General features: G+C 43.9%; 1 protein-coding gene across 1 annotated transcript in view; it reads right to left on the bottom strand.

Moving 5' to 3' along the window:
• The window catches only part of COL3A1 (collagen type III alpha 1 chain), a 105,793-nt gene that overhangs the window by 19,306 nt on the left and 67,137 nt on the right, over positions 1-19,350 (bottom strand). The window contains exons 16-35 of the mRNA XM_077319444.1: positions 18,198-18,296; positions 17,661-17,705; positions 17,452-17,550; positions 16,282-16,335; positions 15,259-15,366; positions 14,478-14,531; positions 14,280-14,378; positions 13,291-13,344; positions 11,589-11,687; positions 11,255-11,308; positions 11,089-11,142; positions 10,126-10,179; positions 8,370-8,423; positions 6,514-6,558; positions 6,313-6,411; positions 6,112-6,219; positions 4,398-4,451; positions 2,374-2,427; positions 2,183-2,236; positions 1,029-1,082 (exon numbers count right to left, since the gene is read on the bottom strand). Coding sequence (XP_077175559.1) covers positions 1,029-1,082; positions 2,183-2,236; positions 2,374-2,427; positions 4,398-4,451; positions 6,112-6,219; positions 6,313-6,411; positions 6,514-6,558; positions 8,370-8,423; positions 10,126-10,179; positions 11,089-11,142; positions 11,255-11,308; positions 11,589-11,687; positions 13,291-13,344; positions 14,280-14,378; positions 14,478-14,531; positions 15,259-15,366; positions 16,282-16,335; positions 17,452-17,550; positions 17,661-17,705; positions 18,198-18,296 — 1,395 coding nt within the window. The remainder of the gene's footprint in view (positions 1-1,028; positions 1,083-2,182; positions 2,237-2,373; positions 2,428-4,397; positions 4,452-6,111; positions 6,220-6,312; positions 6,412-6,513; positions 6,559-8,369; positions 8,424-10,125; positions 10,180-11,088; positions 11,143-11,254; positions 11,309-11,588; positions 11,688-13,290; positions 13,345-14,279; positions 14,379-14,477; positions 14,532-15,258; positions 15,367-16,281; positions 16,336-17,451; positions 17,551-17,660; positions 17,706-18,197; positions 18,297-19,350) is intronic.

Raw genomic sequence — 19,350 nt, 5'->3', positions numbered from 1 at the left:
TGTTTCCTTGTAACTACTCTCTAAGTTTTTGGGTACTGCTTCAGTAAAGAGACTGAAGCAGATGAGTATGATATTTATTTCTGTATAAATAGGAAATAAATAGCCATAGGGAAAGGTGGTATAAAAATCTAAATAAATAAATAATCTTTCCAGTAAGTATTATTCCTTTTCAGCCTCAAAGTGTTCTGAGTCGGGATCTATTCCTAATCCACAAACTTCAAATGCTCTGCAAAAACTCTGCAACTCTTAGTTTTGGATTAGACTTGGTCCAAGAGGGACCTAGGGCCAAGTCTAGTCCAAAAGTCGCAACAACTTGAAACCATGGCTTGACATTAGCTTGCTTGTTTTTTAATCCCAATCAGATTTACCATAGCTTCACATGATGTACAATGGAGATATCCAGACTTAATCCTAGATTGTCCCTTGGCATTTCTTTCTCCTGTTCACCAGGCTACAGAGATACTGCCTAACTAGCAGTCTTTTGGTCCAATCAAGCCAGCATTTGTTGAAGCAAGTCAGGATTCTCAATGACCGTCAGCATGGCAAATCTCAGTTTCGTAAATCAATCTGTAACCCGTGATTTTAGATTAACAAAGCAGCATCTCTTTGCTTTCTTCCTGAAGCAACTTATTCAGGAATGGTCCCTTTGAATTAGTAAGACTGATTTAGTAAGACTGATTTAGTGAACGGTGTTCCAAGGTGAGACCTAAGGTAATTGTGATCTAATAATTATTTTTCTCAATAGATCAGTAAATAACATATCCTGTAGTAAAAGCTTTGGTGTTTCCATCAGTTATATAGGTTTTTTCTCAAATCCTTCATGCTGTAGTCCTAAACACTGTTCCTTGGAATCGGGGACCCCAAGGAAAGGAGTGAAAAGCAAACTGGGGATCTGAATTTTTAAAAAACGTTCTCCTTTCTGCTATCAGACATTTACTGCAGGATCCTTGCTTGAGGTTATTAACCCCTCTAAGAAGAAAAGTATGAAATCATGCCAAGTGAGAGTTTTTAAAAATTTCCATACTTACAGGAGCTCCGGGAAACCCAGCAGGGCCAGGGGGTCCGTGTTCTCCTCTGTCTCCCTGTGAATATCAAACATGGTGTAAAGAAGAGTCAAAACAGCTCATAACTGAAGCATAAATGCAACTCCAAGAATGCTGTTCTTAACACATCTGACTGTGTTCATTAGGTCCCCTTAAACAGGAGGCCTCTGTTTCTGTGGGTTCTTATCACCCCGAGGAGTACATGACAGTAGGCGAATGCAGACGCCAAATTTCAGAGTGTAGACATGTTGGTCTGCTTCTGCAGTCTGTAGCCTGGTCTGGTCTAATAGCAACTCAGAGACCAACAAGATATTGGGAGTTTGAGTTTCCATGAGTGAGTGCTCCATTTGCCAGATACAAGCGTGAATGGTTATCCCTATCTAACGAAGGGAATTTTGATTCTTGAAAGCTTATAGCCTTCCAAATCTTGTTGGTTTCTAAGGTTCTATTGGACTCAAATCCAGCTAGATTCCAAAGTGTTGGTGATAAGAATTCAGCCCTCTTAAACAGGAGGCCTCTATTCCTATAGATTCTGTATAGAACTATTCCTATGGCTCCTATAGTTTCATATCACCCCAATGGGTATGTAACTCTTAGCAGGGAGATGCAAGAGTATGTAACTCTTAGCAGGGAGTCGTGTTGGTGATAAGAATTAAGGGGTTTATTGAAAGACACTCCAGCACGATACACCCCAGATGTGTACTGAGACTAAAACAATTTTGTATTACATTAACAAACTGTCTTTATTTGCTTGAGTTTCTATGCATTTGCTTTAAAATTAGTAATGTCTGATGGCCAAAGCAAGAAGAGTGACATTGCTCCTTCCTACTCCACAACATAGTATACTAAAACATGAGATTGTAAGTACTTGAGGGTACTGTGACCCCGGGAATAAATTTTCTGGATCAGATGGAACTGCTGGGGGAAGGGAAATACAGGAAAGACCTGTGGCTCTTGGCACCTTCTTCTGCCAATACTTCCTATGCACCTTCCACCTTCCTCTGATAATCACTGAACTAAACCCATGACTTTCTGAGTAGATTCATGTTAAGAGCAAAAGTAAAGCTCTGTGGTGTACAATAATACAGTAATAACACATTATGATTGCACACACACACACACCAAACACCATCACTTACAGGACCACCACGAGGACCTGTTGGGCCAGGAGGCCCTGCTGACCCAGGCTCTCCCTGAAAGAAAAACAGAGTGTTTACTTCAGAACATGGCTCTTTGTAAAATAATAACTAGTGACATATTATTATTATTAATAACAAGAATAAGAACAATCACAACAATAATAATTTCTCAACTTTGAGTAAGCCATTACCTTATCACCAGATTGGCCAGCTGGACCAGGGGGTCCGATGGATCCTACAGGCCCCTGCAAGGTTAGAAACAAAGACATAACAATTGTTATCAATGGAAGGTGTGGAAGTTCATCAACAACAACACACACAAAAAACCTGCAGTCTAAAAGTGATACAAATTGCTATATTGGTAATTTGATGGATTATTTTTGAATATCTTGATGTTACCTTAGAGTAGGTCCCTCCCCCGCCCCCAGCCCATTGTGCTGAATGGTCCTGGCAAAGAAAAGGGTAGGCTGACTTTTACCTTCTTACACTCAGACCGTTTCCACGGTCTTACACTCAGACCGTTTCCAAACTTCACAACAGGCTGCAGCCTGGAGTTTGAGCCAGGGCAGGTTGCCCCGCCTCTTCCTGTTCTCGCATGGGGGGAGCATTTGGCCCAGTGCTCCTTGTCTGCCCCAGATTTGTGCTCCTGCATGGGAGCCGGGGCAGACAAGTTCCCAGTGTGGAAACGGTCTCAGAGGAAGTCATAGTCATATGGCTCAACCAGCATTTTGTGTTGACCCTGGAAGGGTTTTGTGAAGGATTTTGTGAAACCCTGGGGTTTCTTGATGACCCAGGAAGAGTTTCCTGAATGGGTGGGGGGGGGGTAATTAATTTTTACATATATATTTTAAATTTGTTAAAACATTTACCAGGTGATATGACCGTATATGGTCATGTTAACCCACTGTGTTGACCGGCAGCATACTTTGGATGATGGTTTGCTTGACAGGGCACTTCCTGGACACTGAAAGTGCTTACCTTGACCAGGGCCTGCTTTTGAAACATCAGAGGCCTGAATTTGTTTTATCTGGCTTTCTGGTCCACAGAATTGACTAAGGTCCATAGTATCCAGTGTATATAATATCATTTTATGTATGGGAGCTAACTCCGTATATAACAATCTATGTAATTCTTGTATGTATGCTGCTTTTATTTCATAACCGACCATTGATAAAGGCGGTAACACCAAAACCCATCTGATCAGTGGAGGTATTGGTATGCATGTAAGTGCTGATTTTATTGAGGCTATGCCATAAGCCTTGGGTTTTAAATTTTAATAAATATGAGTACTTAATTTTAAAATTGTGTTCTACCCCACATAGGGTAGATAAATTCTCCTTATTTTGACCTTTTTGGGTTCTTGACTTTGATTTGGGTCAGGATATTTTCCCCTTTTCGTTTTGGACCCACTCACCCCTTCCAAAATGGCCAATGATGGGCATGGAAGGAGTGGGAAGGGGAGGGGCCCCGTGTGGGTGTATACACAGCTTTGCTTCTCAACCACATGCTGTACGATTGTGCCACTTCTGGGGTTTCTTGAAGCCTGAAGAACCTTTCAGGGGTTTCTCAATGGTAAAAAAAAGCTGAGGAAGGCTGATCTATGTGGAAATTACTAGCATATGCAGAAGGGGAATGAGAATTCAACCCAACTGAACCGATCAAGTAAGCAAAAGGAGGCTGAACAAAATCGATAGCAACACAGTGAGACAGAATATTCCTTTATACCCTGCTTTTAGCCCCAATAGGGACCCAAAGGGGCTTACAACATTCTCCTCTCCAGTGTGTTGTCCTCATAGCAACCCTGAAAGGTAAATTAGGCTAAGAGGGTGTGACTGGCCTAAGGTAACCCAGTGGGGTTCCATGGCTTGAGTGGGGATGCAAACCTGGGCTTCCTAGATCCAACACTCCGAACCACTACACCACATTGGCTTGACACACTGGATATACATTGAAAAATTACAAGAGAAATACCGTGATAAATTAAATATAACATATCACCAAATCCTCCCTAGCACAGCACTATGTATTTACCCGATCAGCAGGATATACATGTTCATATGGTCATTTCATTTCATTGTGCATAGTTTTTTTGAGGAAACAAAATACACTGATAAAAGCAGCTATTTTCAAAATTGCTTTTGGGTGGTCAGTAGTATAATGGACTAGTGGTGTGATGCTATGAACCCATTCAATGGACATGATGGGGCCTACTCACCCTTGAGCCATCTTTACCAGGCAAGCCATCACCTCCTTTGCTACCAGGCTCTCCCTGTTGAACAGAAGACAGTTGTGTTAGCACAGCAGAAAAAAGAGGAGGGTATTGCTGCAACTTACATAAGAGCAAAAGAGAAGCCATGTTAGATGAGGCCATGGCACATCCAATCCATTACTCTATCACACAGTGGCCAAAATCCAGGGGCTTTCAAGAGGGCTCCCAGTGGGGCCAGAACTCCACAAGCCCTCCCACCCTTTCCCCCTAAGCACCAAGAATACAGATCATCACTGCCCCAGACATAAGAACATAAGGGAAGTCATGTTGGAATAGACTAATTGCCTATCCAGTGGTGGTATAGAAAACCCAGGGGCCATATGTTTGTCTGAGCAACTGGAGACATAGAAGTGATTTCAAAATCCAGGGGCCATCAGGAAGTCCACCAGCAGGGCCAGAACTCCAGAAGTCTTCTCACTGTTGCCCAATGAAGCATCACTGTCCCAGACTATATCTGGTGTATGTGAGCCATTAGCTAACTTCTTCATAACAATAAAACAGCATCTACATGTTAACCTTATTCAGCTGGCCCACCAAGGCTGGTTCCCTTCCACCCCATTTGAACAGGGAGGCAGCTTTGTGTCAGGCAAAAGGGATAAGAGAATGCCAGCTGAACTGGACAATTCCCATTCAATGCAATTTAACAATCCTTTGCAAGTGGATGTTGCCCTTTCACAATAATAAAACCCAGTTGCAAAGTTCCCAACATGGAGACTGTGGTTGCTACAGCACCTGCCAACACCTTTCCTTGTGGCTGCTTTTTGCTTTTAGAAAGTGAGTGGGGCCAGTGGGGCGTTTGCCCACCTAGGTTTATGACTGGCTGTGCAGATTTTTCAAAATCTTGCATTGGTAGCAGCTGCCACCACAGCACAAGGATCTCTACTGTGAGCTTGAAGGTAAGCTGTGGCAGCCATTTTGTGGTGGCCATTTTGCAACCGCACACACCTCACTGTGTTGGCTTTCCAAAGGTGCCCACAGGTTTATTTTATTTTATTTAAGTGGTTTATTCACTGCCCCTCCCCAGCATCGCAGGCTTAGGGTGGTTTACAGCAGATCAATAGAACAACAATTAGTTTGTAAAACAATAAAAAACAACATTTCAGGGTTAATATAACATTAAGACCTATTCAACAATCAAATCAACTGATGGCAAATATCATTCTTAGGTGGTGTTGAGGTGGATTCTAGTTAATTCCAGATTTAATTTTTGGATGTTGATTTCCAGAGGTGGAGCATCCTTGTGGAGGGGAACCCAATGATGTTCTGGACATTATTATTGCAGGAATTCATTAGCCCCCACCAAACATCTTGTGGAAGAGCTCCATTCTGCAGACCCTGCAGAACTGGGTCAGCTCTGATAGGGTCCTCAGTTGTACTGGGACCTTGTTCCACCAAGTGAAGGCCAGGACCAAAAAGGCTCTAGCCCCGGATGAGGCAAGATGTACCTGTCTTGGGACAGGTATCACTAACCTGTTGGAATGGGTGGAGCACCATGCAGACTCCTGATCTGGTTAATTAGCTGGCGGGGATGTGGGATTGTATTGGGGTTATCGTAAGTCAGTTGCGACTTGATGGCACGTATGTACATCATTAGCCAACCTCCAATTTCCACAGTAATATTCATACTCATGCTATTGGCAAAAATAAACAGGGAAGATACCTTTTCTCCCTTGGGTCCAGGGCTTCCGGCTCCTCCCCTCTCACCGGGCATTCCTTGCAAACCTGGTGGTCCTGATGATCCGGGAGGTCCTGGGGGACCACCAGGACCCTAGAAGAATATTTTGAATGAGACCAATTAATATTGAAACAGAAAGAAAATGTCTGGAACATATTTTAAAGAATGGCTGCTGCCTTTCAGTACCTTCGCGCCCTCTGGTCCTGGAGGGCCTGCTCCACCTCTTCCTCCTGGAGGGCCTTGGGGACCTTGTGCACCACGCTCACCTGGGACACCATTTTCACCCTGAAACAAATAAAAGATTTTTAGGTCCATGGTCTCTGTCACATGTTAATTTGCCTCCCTCTCTCACATCTAGAATCAGGCAGTTTTTGATGATAAATTTACCTTGCCTCCTGGGATTCCTGGGGATCCGTTTTCTCCTCTTGCTCCCTGTAACAAACCAAGCACAAATGTGTTACCGGTATGTTTCATGGGTTACACTGACATTCTGTAGGCATCAAGACTTTTTCTAAAATACATTAAATATAAAATCCAATTTGTACATTTAGCATAATAACATTACAGGTTGAATGGTTCCCCCCCTTTTATTATCCTGAATCACCAAAGCCTTAATTATATTAAAATTGTCTTTAAATAGCTGGGATTGTGGAATGCACTTTCTTGGGGCAGATATATCAGACAGGAATTCAGATGATGTATAGTGCTAGTTTTTAGCTGGTAGGGTACAGGAATTCAACCAGGAGGCTTACCTAATGTGGACCAGACATCTGACTCAATGAATAGCTTTTGAATGGAGAAAGAGAAGGGGGGGGGGGAAACTGAGAAGAAGAGACACAGAGAAGAAGTATTGGTAGAAAGCTGGGATGGAAATAAAAATGAGAAAGAAGGGGCTATCTAGGTAAGGAGTCCCCTGCCTTTTGGAACCTGTTGGCCCCTTTGTAATTTTGACAGAGGGTGGTGGGTACAATCACAAAATGGCTGCCGTAGGAGATGGAGCCAAGTCACAAAATGACTGCCCAAACCAGGCAGAACCAACCCAAAGTCTCAGGGAGGGAAGTTATGCATAAATCCCTCTTCAACATTTCAGGCAGAAGCTCTGCTTAACATGAGGTTTTTTAATCTGCAGAGCCTATCTGATCTCCAGTGGACAATCAGAAGTCCTGTCAGGCAAAATCCGTCCTGGTCCTCTCACTTTCTAAAAATATTAGGCAGGCAACAGGAAAGGTGCCAGTAGGCCTCGGGGCTCTCACAGACACCCTGTTGAGGACCTCTGATCAAGACAAACAAAGGAAGGTAGATACAATGTGAACACGCAAAGGCAGAATGAAAAAAAATAAATATAAATTTCATGCAGCAGGTTGGGATTAAAGAACATTTCTAGTTCTGGGTAACTTGAAGACTTCCAGCACCCAGTAATCCACTCCATAAAAGGACAATGAAACAAGGCTTCCCCAAGTCTTTTAGTCGTTCACACACAAATTCAGAGGATATAAATGACCATGACAGTGCAATCCTAAGAAATCTTTCCAGGGTCTGCCCCACTGAACAGACCTGAGCAGGATTCTGTGGTGATCTATTTAACATTGTTCTGTGAGACCAACCGTAGGTGAGTATTAGCAATAAATGCTGAAAGCCAAAAGCCATCTAGGTTTCTATGAGCTATGTTACAGGGAATTGTTCTATCCCCAGAAAATGAGATATATTTCAACATTTAGTCCAGAATCTTGGTGGCAAACCTTGAATCTGCTTTGTCACTAGACCTACGCTAGGTCTACATTTGCTGATCTAACATCGTTTACTAGTTCAAGATACCACTTAGACTTTTCTAAATTAGCACTGAGACGGAAGAGGCCCAATCAAAAGTAACATCAGAACTGCATTGAATGTTCACACTGCCTCTCCCGTTCAAGTACTAACCAGGGTCAACCACACTTGGCTTCCAAGATGTGATAAGGTTAGGCTAATCTGGGCCATCCAGATCAAAGCAAGAGACAAACAAAGGAGATTGGCCATTGCTTGCCTCTGCATACCGAGCTTCGACTTCCTTGGTGATCTCTTCTCCAAGTACTAACTAGTGCCGACCCTGCTTAGGTCTGATGAGGTAGGGCTAGCCTCGGCTATCTGGATCAAGGCATATGCATACCAAATACACCTTCTTTTTAAAAGCATTTCAGTTCTTGAGGAAAAATGAAAGTGATAACAGGAAAAGTGTGATAAAAGGAAAAGAGCATATCACTTACTGCTTCTCCAGGTTTTCCATTCTCTCCAGGTGGTCCTCCAGGTCCAGGTAGTCCCTAGAAGATGTAAAAGCGTTGCTTAATACATGGTTCCTTCCCATTTCAAAACAAAGAAGGATGGGCCTTCTGTCTTCTACAGAATCAGTCTATTATCCCAGCTGGTCTACTGCTATTTAATTTGGCTAGTGGTGAGTCTCCATTCCATTCCATTCCATTCCATTCCATTCCATTCCATTCCATTCCATTCCATTCCATTCCATAAATGGTTTTCCTGTATTTTCTACCTGACATCTTTTAGATGGAGGTCCTGTGGCTGGGCAGGAAGGTGGCAGTTTTGGAAGTGTGCCTTCCCATCTCGGCTGGGGTGCAACTCAACATCGTGCCCTTGGACAGGAATTTGGGAGTGGTCCTGGATGCCTGTCTATGGAAGACCAGGTCACGGGATTGGCACGCATGGTGTTTTCTCATCTGTGCCAGGCAAAGCTCCCAGCACCCTATCTGTCTTTGGACTACTTGGCCACAGTCATCCATTCAACAGTCACTTTCAGATTAGATTTCTGTAACTTGTATGTGACCCGGAAATTGCAGCGGGTGCAAAATACAACTGCTAGGGTCCTCATGGGAACATCTTGGAGGACCCGTATCCAGCCTGAGGCCAGCTACATTGGTTTCCAGTTGTGGCCTGGATCAAGGTCAAGGTTTTGGTGTTAATCTTCAAGACCATCCATAGTCTGGGGCCCTCATATCTGTGGGACCACCTATTGCCTTATGCCCCCCACAAGGTATTGTACTCTGTGGGTGTAAATCTGTTGGAGATCCCCAGTCCCAGGAAGGTTCATCTGGCCTTGACCGGGGCCAGAGCCTTTTCGGTCCTGGCCCCTACCTCGTAGAATGAGCTCCTAGGAAAGCTGCCGGCCTTGTTGGAACTTTCACAGTTCTGCAGGGCCTGCAAAATGGAGCTCTTCCTCCAGGTCTTTAGTTGAGGCCAGGGAAAGGAAGATTGGGGCCCCTCAGTGGAGCATCAGGCTCCCCCTGGGAAGATCCCTCTTGAGACATCCTATCAGAATGTCTGTTGAGCTGGGGGGGGAGGATTTTTCACCATCAAGGGTGGTTTGTAATGGGGGGGGGGGGTTAATGACTGTTTTATGAGTTTTATTGTTGGGAGAATTTTTGTGAACCACCACAAGCCATTTTGGGAGTGGCAGTATAGAAACTGAAATATAAATAAAAGACAGACAGGCAGATAAAAATGTCAAGGATTAAAATTGGGATCCAAAACATCAGGGCTCTAACAAAGGGTTATTAACCCTTCTGGATTTAGGTGAGATATTCAGTGTGAGAGGTAAATCTTTGACAAAGGGTTCAACATATTTATTCCCAAGAATGTTTTTATTATTTATTTTTGTTGTGGGGAAAAGGGACACTATAGTTAATTTGGGGAGCCTTGATGGAGAAAAAATCAGTACAAATTCTGAAAGAAGTTCAAATCATTTTATACATCTGGCAAAATTTAGGGAGAAGGGCGGTATTCACATATATCATAATTCACCAATATGATAAACGCTTGAAAATGATGGTGTGTTTATCGATCTTCATATGTTGTATTGTTTCTGGGTAGCTAATGACCCACAACAAATTACAGATGAGTTTGAAAAGTTATTTTGTCCTGTCTGCAATAAACAAAGTTTATTCTTGACATGTATGTGCTCTTTATTCCAGGCCTAACTCAAGAAGTAGTAAAAGATGAATGACAAAATACCTGGAAACCAGGTGGGCCTGTGGCTCCAGGCTCCCCTCTGTCACCAGCCGGGCCCTGGAAGGAGAAAAAGAATGATGATATTTTACCATGACATTACCACGTATCACAGTAGCTTCCTCAAAAAAAGGCAAAATCAACCCCCCTCCCTTAAAAAAAGGCAAAATCTACCGGTATAAAGATGGAAAAGAAACATTAAAATGATATGGTAAAGTTTCAGGACATACATGTCTAAAATAAATTATTTGCTTTACAAAAATGGAAAACTATTCATATTGCTTCTGATCTCCTTCCATAGTCTAGGTTCTGTCATGCACTTGAAAGCACGGTTGAAAATTATTTGGTGTTCTAAAAAAAGGCAACTGTTGTTGCAGGTATTTTGATGATTAGTTGTCTCAGTCATTGCTTTTTATTGCTGGTGAATGGTTGGAAGTCACAGCCAACTTAGAGTGACCTCTCATGGGGTTTCCAAGGCAAGAGACATTCTGAGTTGGTTTGGCCATTGCCTGCCTCTGTGTAACAACCCAGGACTTGTTTGATGGCCTCCTATCCAAGGACCAATCATAGTTTACCCTGCTTAGCTTTTGAGATCTGATAAGATCAGGCTAGGTTGTGTCATCTGGGTCAAGGCAGATGAGCAAAAGTAGTTTGCCATTGCTCACCTGGACTCCTTGGTGGTCCCCCATCCAAGTACTAACTATGGCTGATGCTGCTTAGCTTCTGAGATCTGATGAGTTCAGGCTATCAGGGCTATCTGGGTCATATTGATTATTAGTTTGGCACATATAGGGTTGGGGACAACAACTCCCATTTATGGGAGAAATTTTTTTTGCTTCAGTAGGGGTAGATTTCTCCAAAGCAGTAAGACACTTTCAATCGAAAGAAGATGCCTCTAATTGCAGAAGGAAGGGGTTGGCTCCACCTTATTTATAAACAAGTAGCAGTCTATTTGAAGGGTTAACTTACCGCAGGTCCTGGAGGACCTTGAGGTCCTCCTTCACCATCCTTTCCAGGTGGTCCCTGTTAAATTATAAGAACAGCAGCTAGTTAAGGGTCAACTTAATCCTTATAGAGATTTAGAAAATAGAAGGAGAAGTGAAGTGCAATTTCTGAAAGGATAGTTTCTACTGACCTGTCCTCCAGAATTTCCAGGAGGACCTCTTTCTCCGTTTTTACCAGGTGAACCCTAAAGAGGAAAAAAAAATGTCAGAATTAAAATCTGAGAAATTCTGACCTCAATCCCAGAAACTGTGAGGTAGGTCATGCACACCATTCTGAAGACTCATTCAAATAGCCCATTTTTAGCCTCATTCATTTGGGTGGTATGTGCACCAGCAATGTTTCTGTCCATTACTGAAAGGACATGTTCGTCTATGTTGAAACAGTTGTCATATGGTGAAAGTTTTTTGACTCAATGTAACTTTTTGCATAGACAAGTTAAGCAAGTTATTGTACATTATACTAACCTCACTACCCTTTGGACCAGGAAAACCCATCACGCCTGGTTGACCTCGTGGGCCTGCTGGGCCTACAGGGCCGCTTCGCCCAGATTCACCTGGAGGACCCTGATACAAACAAATGCAAATTAAAGACAGAGAGACACTGGGGGGGGGGGGGGAAGTCCACAGGGAACAATATAAAAAAACCACAGAAAACAAATATGATGGCTTAAAGAATGGACAATGACACCACGACTATCTCATAATGACATTAAATATGCATGAATGATATTTCCCCCCCACTCACAATGATGTAAATCAGGGGTCCTTTTGAACCTGAGGGCACTAGGGGTGTACAAAATTGTTTCGTCAGTATGTTTTTGGTTTGGGTCTATTGGATTTCCAAAAAAATCAGGATTCCCTGAAAAACCTAGAATCCCAGAATCATAGAGCAAGGGTAGTCAAACTGCGGCCCTCCAGATGTCCATGGACTACAATTCCCAGGAGCCCTTGCCAGCATTCGCTGGCAAATGCTGGCAAGGGCTCCTGGGAATTGTAATCCATGGACATCTGGAGGGCCGCAGTTTGACTACCCCTGCCATAGAGTATTCAGATAAAACCTCTCTGAGCCTGTTTGCAGGCAGGGGTGGTCTATAGATTTAATAATAATACATGAATCTGGAATTTTTCATAAATACCATTTTTTTGGAGACCTGATAGATCCCAACCTAAAACTGCCAGAAAAAAAGTAGCGGCAAATCTGTTAAAAACAGCTGAGAGGGTATTCAGCTGGGGCTCTTCTGGGTAGCCTGGTTTAAACCGGGCTGCCTAAAAGAGCTTGCCAAGGAGTTAATATTGTTGTCTTCTATAGTGCCTTTAAACTTTAAAGGGACTGCAGTAGAAGCCAGCAAACAGCTGAGAAGAGGAAGCAATTTGTTCCTGCCCCACTCTGCTGTTTTCAGGTCTACTGGTAATTCCTGAATATATCTGAGATTTTCTTGGGATTTCCCCCCTGGTTTTCCTGAGGAAACCTGAATACATTTGGGAAGCCAGAATATTCCTGAAAAAGACTGATATATTTTCCAGGGATATTTTCAGCTCAGGTAGATCTGATTGCACACCCCAAGCGGGCCCCTTTGGAATCTTGACACAGGGTGTTGGGTGCAACAACAAAATGGCTGCTGCAGTAGGAAGAGCCAGCCACAAAATGGCTGCCACAAGAGGTGGAGCCACACGTACACAAGAAGCCAAAATGAAGGGTAGAGTGGATATAATTTGAAAAACTACACTGAGAAAAAGGAATGAGAAAAAATAAAATCAACTCTCCGGTGGCAGCTCCAACTGAAATGTTATTTCTATCTGATATCCAGTGTCCAATCACAAGCTCCATTGGGCAAGAGTGCCACATTGCCCCACCCACTTTCTAAAAACACTTTTCTGGGCACCAGGAAAATCATTGGTGGATGCTACAGTGCCCAAAGCTCCCCCTATTGGGGAACCCGGCTTGAAATTAAGTTTCCTCAAATAATATTAGGTGTTTACATGAACATTATATTAAAAATATGTGGCAGAGGTATCAGCTAAGCTGAACACCGAAAGCTTTCCTGGTGTAACTATAAAGTAAGTCATTGCATCCAGTGAATGTGCGTGTGCTACTACATTAAACATAGCCAGTGACATTAAGAACAGCTATACTGCCCAAGCTGTAATTGTTAAGCTATTAACATACACCAGGGCCTGGTTTTCCATCCGATCCTGGACTTCCTGGACTTCCGGTTAATCCCTGCAAGAGAAAAAAAATGGCACTTATTTTGCTGAGTTTACACAGACTGGTACAAAATCCTTTAAGAAAGCTCCAAACATTCCAAATGTATCTGTGAATGCCATTTGTAGCTGCTCCAGTCAAGTATTAGAAATTAGGGAAACCCATTTTGGTCATCTTGTATCTTAGCATTTGGATTCCATTCTTACAGCAGAGAAGCCATCCCTAACAAAGATCACATAGCCTGATTATGCACAGTGGCATGCCCTGCCATGGCCCATGTACGCACTGGAGACAGAATCCCCCAACGCACATGGTCTGCCCCAGAGCTACGTGTGCACACGCACAACTCTGGGGCAGGAGAGTCTCACTGTGGCAGCAGGGCATGGGGGGGGGGCTTGGGGGTCCCACCGCAGGATGATGGGATAGCAGGATGATGCTACCCCATCATTGTGGAGGTGGGAAAATGCCCTGTTCGGCTCTGCAGCACCGCAAAGCTGCATGGGGCATTTTGTGTCCCTGTAGGGACACTGTAGTGGGGGGGGGGGAGGCTCTGTAGTGGGGGCACGGCCAGTGCAGCAAGACAGAGAACATGGAAGATTCCACGTTCCCTTGTTGCGGGCCATCAGAAGCCCTAACACGGGCCAGGAACGGGCCCGGATGGTGCCGGCATCATGCAAAGAGGGCTGACAGTTGTGCCTCTCCAAAGACTGAGGCAGCAATCTCTTACATCACCTTCTGTTGAATCCTTGGCCTAGTCTGCAAACAATAGATAATGCACTTTCAATGCACTTTAGAAGTAGATTTTCCTGTTCTGCACAGGACAATCCAGATGCCAAAGCACATTGAAAGTGCATTATCTGGGAATGCCGGAGATAGAAATTGTGAACTTTTGCATGCACATCAGAGGCTCTACCACTGACCCACAGCCTCTCTCCTGCTTATTGTCTACTTACTCTCATTCCTGGAAGCCCTGGAGCCCCATCACGTCCAGGTTCGCCCGGACTTCCTCTTTGTCCTGTACTCCCGGGACCACCTCGTTCACCAGCGGGACCCTTCAGTGAAACAGGATTATTAATGAAACACGGCAACATCATTTTACAACAAAAATAGCAAACATTATAGAAATTTGTATCCAGAGGGGAGGGCTGTACCTTTTCACCTGGAGCCCCATTTCGACCAGGAGTACCACTGAAACCCGGAGCACCCTGAAAAATGCAACAACAGGAGTTTCAATTTTGTGGACAGAAAACAGCAAAGAACAGCTCTGGGATTATTTTCAGAATACCTGCAGACCTGCTAAGAGACATACCACATTCCAGCTAAACTGAAAAGTCAAAATGTATTTTGAATCTCTGAACCATGATGTTCCTATAGGAACAATGGATACAACTGTGATGAGATTCAAAGATGAATTATGGGTGGTATTCTCTCCTACGTAGAGAAGCCCCAAATTGTATATTGTACAGATCATATAAGAGCTAGTTCTTATATGCTGCTTTTCTTTTCCCGAAGGAGTCTCAAAGCAGCTTACATTCTCCTTCCCTTTCCCCACAACAGACACCCTGTGAGGGAGGTGAGGCTGAAAGAAGAGCCCTGATATTACTGCTCGGTCAGAACAGCTTTATTAGTGCTGTGAATGGCCCATGTGTCAAGCCAAGTGGCTAGCCAAGTGTCATCAGGAGATCTGCCAGTGGGGCCAGAAAAACAATTGCCACAGCTTAACTTCAATAACACAGTATAAGCAATTTTTGTTAAAATCTGCACAGCCAATCAAATCTCTAATGGTCAGAAACCTAGATGAGCAGAAGCCCCATGTAGTTGCATGCATTTTGGGGGCTGAAAACATGGGTGCCAGGAAAGGGGTGGCATGCTTCATGATGCCCATGGGCAGAATGTTTGGGATGCTAGTCTAAAGGATTGTTGACTACTTGCCCTTTCTCCAGGATTTCCAGGCAAACCATTTGTGCCAGCTGGGCCAGGGGCTCCTGACTTCCCTTCTTCTCCTGGGGGACCAGCTGCACCGGGAATACCATTTTCACCCTGATAAACAAATAAAACAAAATATTATTAAAGCATGAATTGCAGATTAACACCTACTAGAGCTGCATAGGGATCAAGATTGCAGGGAGAAATATCAACAACCTCAGATATGCAGATGATACCACTCTAATGGCAGAAAGTGAAGAGGAACTAAAGAGCCTGTTGATGCGGGTGAAGGAGGAGAGTGCAAAAGTTGGCTTGAAACTCAACATCAAGAAAACAAAGATCATGGCATCTGGCCCTCTCAATTTCTGGCAAATAGATGGGGAAGAAATGCAGATAGTGACAGATTTTATTTTCCTGGGCTCCAAGATCACTGCAGATGGGGACTGCAGCAAAGAAATTAAAAGACGCTTGCTCCTGGGGAGGAAAGCTATGGCAAATCTAGACAGCATCCTAAAAAGCAGAGACATCACCCTGCCAACAAAAGTGCATTTAGTCAAGGCTATGGTCTTCCCAGTTGCAATGTATGGCTGCGAAAATTGGACCATAAGGAAGGCCGAGCGTCAAAGAATTGAGGCTTTTGAACTCTGGTGCTGGAGAAGACTCTTGCAAGTCCCTTGGACTGCAAGGCGAACAAACCGGTCAGTCCTAGAGGAGATCAGCCCTGCCTGCTCTTTAGAAAGCCAGATCCTGAAGATGAAACTCAAATACTTTGGCCACCTCATGAGAAGGAAGGACTCCCTGGAGAAGAGCCTAATGCTGGGAGCGATCGAGGGCAAAAGAAGAAGGGGACGACAGAGAATGAGGTGGCTGGATGGAGTCACTGAAGCAGTAGGTGCAAACTTAAATGGACTCCGGGGAATGGTAGAGGACAGGAAGGCCTGGAGGATCATTGTCCATGGGGTCGCGATGGGTCGGACACGACTTCGCACATAACAACATAACAACAGAGCTGCATAAGCAAATACTTACACGCTCGCCTCTTGCTCCTGGTTCTCCTTTGGCACCATTCTTGCCAGGTTCGCCCTGAAGATGAAAAGAGCACCATTACAATGGTTCTAGCAGGCTCATCTGGTAGGAATAGCACTGCAAGATGAAACATGGGCCCCTCCTTGCTTTCCCATCATGATTTAAGTTGATTAAAATCAAATGGGAAAATTTTGCCTTTAGAAGTTTTCAGGATCCATGGCTGGTTCATAGGTTCATCCTATGACTGTAGAGGAAAGCAGGTCTTTGGAAACAAACATGAGTCACCAAAGATAAAACCCTACATGGATGATGTTCTCATCTCACAGGAATCTCAAATACAATATCTTTCAATGGTCAGTTCAATGCAGTTCCAAATTTTTCAAGGCACATGTTAGGTCTTGGGAAAGCAAGAAAAGAGAAATCAAGGGATGTTCATATGAACAGGGACTAGAGAGATATAAGCCACTGAATTTCCTTTCCCTGTAATTCCCTGTAATTTATCAGCCGACAAGCCATAAACCAGAATATTTTATACGTGCTTTGTAACTGCGTCATAAATATGCCTAAATCACAGGTGCAATTTTTTAGGTTGCCTGAAAATAATATCTTTCGTTTCTGTTGTTCTGAAATATTATGTAGGCGATCAATCCAGGGGGTAATAAATTGGTTGCCAAGTAAAATATAATGGGGGGGGGGGAGGCAGCTAAAAAGGATATAGGCAATTGTATCAATGTAATCCTTACAAAAAAGCAAGTGTTTCTCAGGAGGAGGTCTGCTGAAACAGTTCGTGTCAGCATCTCAGTAACAGTAAAGAGTGACAATTATTTTGGAACCATGCTGAGGAAAAGCATCTACCTTCTGCACACCTTTCTCCACTTCTGTAAATTTGCATGGTGCCTAATTTATTCTCATTTGAGCCAGCCATGTTCTCACTCTTATTATCTTTTTCTTATTATTCACATTTTGGGGCTGTGGTGTCTTCCAAGTGAATACTAAGAACTATGTCTCAGAGGAGAGAGAAATAGATTTTAAAAAATCAGGGAAAAATGGGATAGTTGAAGGCTGTCTGTTTATTTTTTTTCAAAGCACATTCTGTAGCCAATGGGCCCACCCATAGTTTTTGTTTAAACACATGGCAACAGTGCAGGAGATTTTCTTTCCATGCAGACTTACAGATGGACCTCTTTGTCCGGGGATTCCATTAGTTCCGGAGGGACCAGGGGGGCCACGGGCTCCAAGCAACCCTGGAGATCCGGGAATACCAGAGGGGCCCTGTGTTGAAATAAAATGCACTGTAAGGACTGGTGTTGAAAGATGTGGAGCAAGTCTGTGTCAGGGCTGGCAACACCATGGCAAAGGAGATGCTGCCCAAGGACACTTACCGGAAGACCTTTCGCTCCTGGGCTTCCGTCGTTTCCTTTGGGGCCCTGCAAGGAATGAGGAATATTTCATTATTTTTTTAAGTACATGATTTATAGAGACTCAAGGGTGGCTTATGCATTGTGAGTAATACTATTTACATTTCTGAGATTCAGGTCCTGATGGAATGGCCTGTTTACATAGGGCTTGTAAAATGGCGCTATTCCGCCAGATCAAGCAAATGGTTGAGACCAGATCAAGCAAATAAATCCAATGGTTTTCCCTCGTTCCTCCTCCGAATCATCCCTTGTACGGAATATCCCACCATTAAACTGTTACCAGTGATACTGCAGTCAGAACATTTGGCCGAATGGCAGGACAATGGAGCATCAAGGGGGCTTTATTGTTTTTAACTAGACATTTAATATGCTGTAAACTGCCCTGAGCCTGTTCACAGGGTGGGGCAGTCTATGCATTCAATAAGAAGCAAACAAGCAAACAAATACAATTTCAGTAGTTGAAATGTATTTCTGTTTCTCCAAAAGGCAGATGTCACTTACTGAAGGGCCAGCAATGCCAGGCTGGCCTTGAGGTCCAGGTTCTCCTCTTGGTCCTGGTGAGCCAGCAGACCCAGGGGGACCCACAGGGCCATTTTCACCCTGCAAAGCAGAGAGTATGAGATCAATCCAAGCTCGATGGCCAATTATTTCATTTTGGAGGAGATCATAGGGAGGGAGGAATTCGGCGCCCTGCCCATGGGTTTGCTGCTGCAGCACGGTTGCTGTCCAAGTTCCCTGGGTTCCATGACCTCTCAAGTGTATCAGCTGCCCAGAGAGGGTACAGTAGTCTTGTCTCTTAGTGTTACTATTTGAGCAGGATCCCTTGCCACTGTGCTCACTTTCCCAATGCCACCGATGTAGGAAGGAGCAGGGGGGAAAGGGGGAAGTGGCATCTGAGGCAGAAATGATACTGTTAAAACCATGTTTTGGATGTTTTTGCCACAATGCCTGTTCATTATTAATGACATGGCTCTGACAGCTAGGAATGCTCTCCCCCATAGTCTAGTGCTGGTTGAGTCTTTGATCCCTGAATTTGCCATCCCACCTTTAGGTGTGAATGCCCAGACTTCCTGCCTCACCTCGTCCCAGCAGGAAATCACCTAGGAGACTATCTCAAAGAACTTGGATGCCAGGACTGTTTGTTAGGTCAACATGGACTGTTCGCGCCTAAACAGCTTGGTGCATGGAGGGGTTGTGCTGGGCCCTGAGTAGATAAAGGGGGAACTTGCTTCAGGTCTCTAGTCTTAGCAAAGACACTGAGAAGAATTGTTTGGTTTCTCCTCAATAAAGTGCTTTCTTTTCTAATGAAGCCTGATTATTGGGAGCATCCAGAGATTCTTACAGACAACTTCCAGGTTACACTCTAGGAATCCACCCTATATATAGCTTTATCATAGAGATCTGGAGATATTCCTAGAGCATCATCCATAAGTGATATTATTTCCAGCTTGCAGGTGACTCTCTCCAATTCCTGCCCCAGAAATCTCTCGATTATGAGCAGAGACCTGTTAACTATATCTACATCACGAATTCAAAGTTTTTAAAAAAATATCACTTTAACTGCCATGAGTTCCCTCCAAAGGGTTCTCTAGAACCTGTAAGTGAACAGCTGCCAAGGATCTTAAAGACTATCAAAATTGATGGTAGGGGAAGA

This window comes from Paroedura picta, chromosome 2 (genome assembly GCF_049243985.1).
Source record: "Paroedura picta isolate Pp20150507F chromosome 2, Ppicta_v3.0, whole genome shotgun sequence".
NCBI lineage: Eukaryota > Metazoa > Chordata > Lepidosauria > Squamata > Gekkonidae > Paroedura > Paroedura picta.
The sequence above is the reverse complement of the archived record's forward strand: the minus strand, read 5'-3'. Positions and strand labels throughout refer to the sequence as shown.